At 46.6% G+C, this 4,755-nt stretch overlaps 1 protein-coding gene across 1 annotated transcript; it reads right to left on the reverse strand.

The window, feature by feature from the left end:
• Positions 1-407: 407 nt before the first annotated feature.
• Positions 408-3,391, reverse strand: PRMT6 (protein arginine methyltransferase 6). Its single transcript, XM_036765971.1, has one exon. The coding sequence runs from the start codon at positions 3,178-3,180 to the stop codon at positions 2,041-2,043; it is 1,140 nt and encodes a 379-aa protein (XP_036621866.1). The 5' UTR covers positions 3,181-3,391; the 3' UTR covers positions 408-2,040.
• Positions 3,392-4,755: the final 1,364 nt, after the last annotated feature.

Raw genomic sequence — 4,755 nt, forward strand, 5'->3', positions numbered from 1 at the left:
AGCACACCATTTACAAATATTTGTTTGTAAAATAGGAACATCTACATTACTAGCACTGTTAATGAGGATAAAATGAGACAAAATAGATGCAAGTGCTCTAAAAACGTAAGGAAATATGGATCAATATTTGGAAGTACAGTATGATGCTATTCTGTGAAGTGCTACAGTGCGTCTATCACAAGTAACAAAAAGGTTAACTATAGTATAGCAAAGTCATTTTTCTACACTAGATGGCTGACCAAAATCCTATACATACACAGACACACACAGGAACACAGTACACATACCACCATAAGAGAAAAAAACAAACAGCTATTTCCCATCAACTTTGATTTAAACTACATCTAATTTTCTATTTATGTACCACTTACAAATAATAACCAATTAAAATTATCTGCATACAAGAGTGGTAACAAAAGTATAATTTTTATTGACATTCAGTAAACATGTAAACATGGTGATGTAGGAATAAAGGTTCCCCCTCAGAGAAAGAATTCTTACCTCAAACACTAATCACAACAACTTACTTACAATACTTTAATCTGCAACAAAAAAAAGATGAGGATTCTCTGAAACATCTTAAGTATTGAAATAAATAAAAGCACTTGGCTACTTTGGAATGTAATTTGTTCATGTCTAACAATATTCTGTTGTGATGCTAAAAAAAAACACAAAAAAACCCCCACTGTTTTTAATTTCCCTGAGGCTACATATTCTTAGAGTCTTTTCTCCAGAGCTGACCGAAAAAACAACAAAAAAGGCAAGTCACAATGGACAAGGCTTCTCATCTCAATTAAAAAAATGAAAGATGTTAAAATTTTCACCGTAGAGAAAATAAAAACAAAATACCAATAAAAAGAAGGAACACACTTCATTATACAGGAATTCATCATGTTCACAAGACTTCACTTTTGGCTCAGATAAAAGGGAAACAAAAATTCTAATTCTTAAGTTCAGGTCTTAAAGGCCAGGCCACATGATCTGTCTAAATCAGGGGATTTAGAGAAAGAATATTCTACCTAAAAAACAAGCATTCTTCTAAAGGACTTGTTTTTCTGTTAATTAGTTGAAAAAATAATATCATAGGTTTAAGAAAAAACCCATATGTCACAAATTGAGGCCTTTCATTCCAACCCCACTTATCAATAAGAATTTATAGGCTCTCTCCTTTTAAAAAAAAAGGAAATTGGAAACTTGTACATTTTCTTAGAAAGATATTAACTGAGTAAGGGAAAATATTTAGTTTAAACATTTATTACCCTTCAACTGTCGTACCATACAATGCACCATGGAAGTTTCTTAGGTTAGGCTGTGAAAGTGGGAAGTAACATTCCACTTTACTTAAGAGAATAATGTGCCCAATTCACTTTAGCACCCCCCCCCAATGTGACAAATCTATAAATAGGAATTATTCCAGGGAACATGGCTATTTTAAAATTGAGTGCAACCTTGCTGTTCACTTTAAACCTGTCCTTATTGCTACAACGTTCGTTACAATCCAAGAATAGTATTTAGATAGGACAATGTCTTAGGCAGAAGGACACAGGAAAAAAAGGCCATTGGCGGGGGGAGTTCTCAAATTGAGAAAATATGGCACTGGAGAGATAGCAAACTCAGACTGGAAATTCAGAAGGCCTAACTGTAAGACCTTCCCAGATCTCTCTTAACTTCAGCCTAAAAGAGGGGGAGAGGACCAAATGGTATCTCCCTTTTTGGAGCTTCTCCCCTTCAGCCCTCCAACCCCCCACTGCGAACGAAGGACAAAAAAGTGCTCTGTGCTACATGCATCTGAGGTTTAAAAAATCTTTAGTAAGCACTTTTTTAAAAATAGCGTTAGAACCACCAGAAAGTTAAGCCTCCTCTAGAGAAGACTGAGACCACAGCCATCTCCATCCCTCTTCCCAAATGCCAAACGCGATAAAAGGCAGTCGGAAATCTCAGTTTTGCTCTAGTGTGTCCCTTCCCTCCAAGTTTTCCAACCCCTCTCCCACCCGGCACAGGGGAAGATGAGATGGGGGAGGGGAGGATTGCTGTCCAGGCTCAATCCCCCATGCGAAAATCCTTGGTCTTCTCTTCCTGGTCCCCCACTTTGTAGCGGAGCAAGACCCGCAGGTGGCGGGGGTTGTCCCGGGAGGGAGAAAGCGTGATCTCCCCGGAAATGTCCGTGTCCTGCTCCACCTGCAGAGGCTCGTCTAGGTAGAGGAGCGCCTGCTTCCAGTGAGTCTCTGGGTGGAAAGGCGATGTGGACAGCACCAGGGGCTTCTCGCCGTCCCCACCAGGGAAGGTGACCTGGAACCAGAGCGCGAAGCCGTGCATGGGGGCCGAGCCGTAGCAGCGGCAACTGAAGCGCCCGCCCACACCGGCCTGCAGCTCCTGCTGCAAGCCGTCGCGGTCCAGCTGCAGCTGAGCAAAGCGCTGCGGCCGGGCCAGCACTTCCTCGCCGGTCAGGCCCTGCACCACGATCTCCGAGTGCCCCATGAGGCAGCGTGTGGCAAAGCCCTCGAGGCAGCTCATATCCACGCCGTAGCGCTGCTTCACCTCGCCCCAGAAGCCTAGGCGCCACTCCAGGGTCCGGTCGTTGATGGGCGCCAGGAAGAGCTCGGCCGATGCCGGCAGCAGGAGGCCGCCCTCCTTGAGCCACTTGGTGCGCGCGTGCAGCACGGACGCCAGCATGGACTCGTGCAGCAGCCCATAGCCCATCCACTCGCTGACGATGGCGTCCACGCGCTCGGGCAGCTCCACCGTCTCCACGGGGCCCGGCAGCACGTGCACGCGGTCCTCCAGCCCGTTGAGCCGCACCACCTCGCGGGCCTGCTGCCAGATGTCGCTGGCCTCCACGGCGTACACGCGCCGCGCGCCGGCCTGGGCGCAGAACACGCTCAGGATGCCCGTGCCCGCGCCCACGTCCAGCACCGTCTTGCCCCGCAGGGACGCCCAGTTGCGCAGGATGCCCAGGCGGTAGGCGTCCGTGCGGACGCGGTCGGCAATCATCTCCTCGTGCACAGACACGTCCGAGTAGCACTCGTAGTACAGGCGGTCTCGCGCGCCCTGCTCCGTCTCCCCGGCCTCCTCCGGACCGCCCGGGTCGCGCTCCCCGCCATCTTCTTCTTCGCCGCCTCCGCTGCCCTCGCCTCCGCTGCTGTCCGCCGAGTCCGTCTTTCTCTTCTTAGGCAGCGACATATTCCCTCACCGGAGCCCCTCTGTGGGGCCGCGGGGTGAACGTCGCCTACCCGCGCCTCGGCCTCCTTCCGCGCCGCCGGCGCCCCCGCTGACTTGTGGGACTTGTAGTTTGGAGGCACTTCCTTCCGGGCCGCTGTGGGCGTTCGCGCTGCACGTCTGTAAGACGCCTCCCGCACAAAACGTCCGTCCTTGCACCCCTCCGCTGTCTTTCTAACCCTGTTTGTGGTCTTCTCTCTACTCACGTCCTTTTGTGGGAGAGAGCCCCCTCCTCTCTGTGCCCTTTTGTGGGAGTGGGCCAACCCCCTCTACTTATACACCCTTTTCTGTTCGCACCCTCTCAGTCTGAAAACTCTACTTCCCACCTGGATGAGGACTTTTGTCATTCTAGTAAGGCTGCAGAGACCTAATCCTCAAGCGTTTTATTCAGGCAGAAAGCAACATTCTCAATTCTGCCATACCGAAACGAAGATAATATATTTATAAAGAGCTTTGCAAACCTTAAGGCGCTATATAAAAATACTACCTATTTTTTAGGGCTTAATATTAATAATAACAGTCCCTCCGTACCTCTTCCTCTGCCCTTGACTATTACTGTTTTTAGTGAGGTCAGTAGAATGTAACCTCTTTGATGATAGGCAGGAGCTGTTCTTATTTTTGTCTGTTTATGTTCTGGGATTACTTAGCACAGTCCTTACTGAGATGAATGAAAAGTCAGAGTTTCTGAGTAATTTATAATCTATAGATTGGGCCAGCAAACATCAACAAATTAACGGTTAGTGGTTTCTCTGGGTAACCAAAAAACAGTGCTTAAATACTTTTGGGAAAGTGGGTGGCCCCGACAAGGCTGAGATCAACCCTGACTAGTGAATAATCAGTGGGGGGTGGACAAGTTAATGAAGGTGTGGGCCAAAAGTCTTCTGCTCCTCCGCAGTAAACTTAACTTGATCTGGAGAATCTACTGCTTATTCTAGCTCTCTGGACAAAAGAATCTATCTCCACCCAGTTACTAGGGTGGAATTCACCTAGTTTAGATTCTCTTTACACTTTAATCAGAAATAAACTCTCCCAATTGGGTGGGGTCCCTCAACACTCTCCTTCAGAGACTGGCTGAATAACTGAAAAGGACTGGCTGGTCTTTGAATGGGCAAGTAAAAAAGAGAAAAACCCTCAATAATTGGTTATTAATAGAAAAATGATTTCTCTCTTCACATAGTAAATGCTCAATAAATGCCTATTTACTTGAATTACAGGAGGCAGAGCCCTGGATTTGGAAGCTCAGAATCTGAGTTCATACCTTTTAACCCTTTGGAGGGAGTCACTTCTCTTGGGCCTTATTTTTCTTATTTTCTCATGTTTAAAGCTGGCTTCCAACTCTACCTGCAAGATCTTAGGTATGTTAAGATCCTTCCACCGATAAATTCTACTCATTGAATTGAGCTTTAAGGAATAACTAATGACTATTCTTGCTCTAGGTGGGCCATTTAGATTAGTTCTTTGAACTGCTGTGGTTTAAGGTTAAGAAAATTTGAAAGAGTGATTTGTCGTTCAGTATTGTCCTGCTTTTCAGAGACTCCA

The sequence above is a fragment of the Trichosurus vulpecula genome, chromosome 7 (genome assembly GCF_011100635.1).
Source record: "Trichosurus vulpecula isolate mTriVul1 chromosome 7, mTriVul1.pri, whole genome shotgun sequence".
Taxonomy (NCBI): domain Eukaryota; kingdom Metazoa; phylum Chordata; class Mammalia; order Diprotodontia; family Phalangeridae; genus Trichosurus; species Trichosurus vulpecula.

What these genes read in the sequence shown, in the direction of transcription:
- PRMT6 (XM_036765971.1), bottom strand. Translation starts at nt 3,180, where the DNA reads ATGTCGCTGCCTAAGAAGAGAAAGACGGACTCGGCGGACAGCAGCGGA.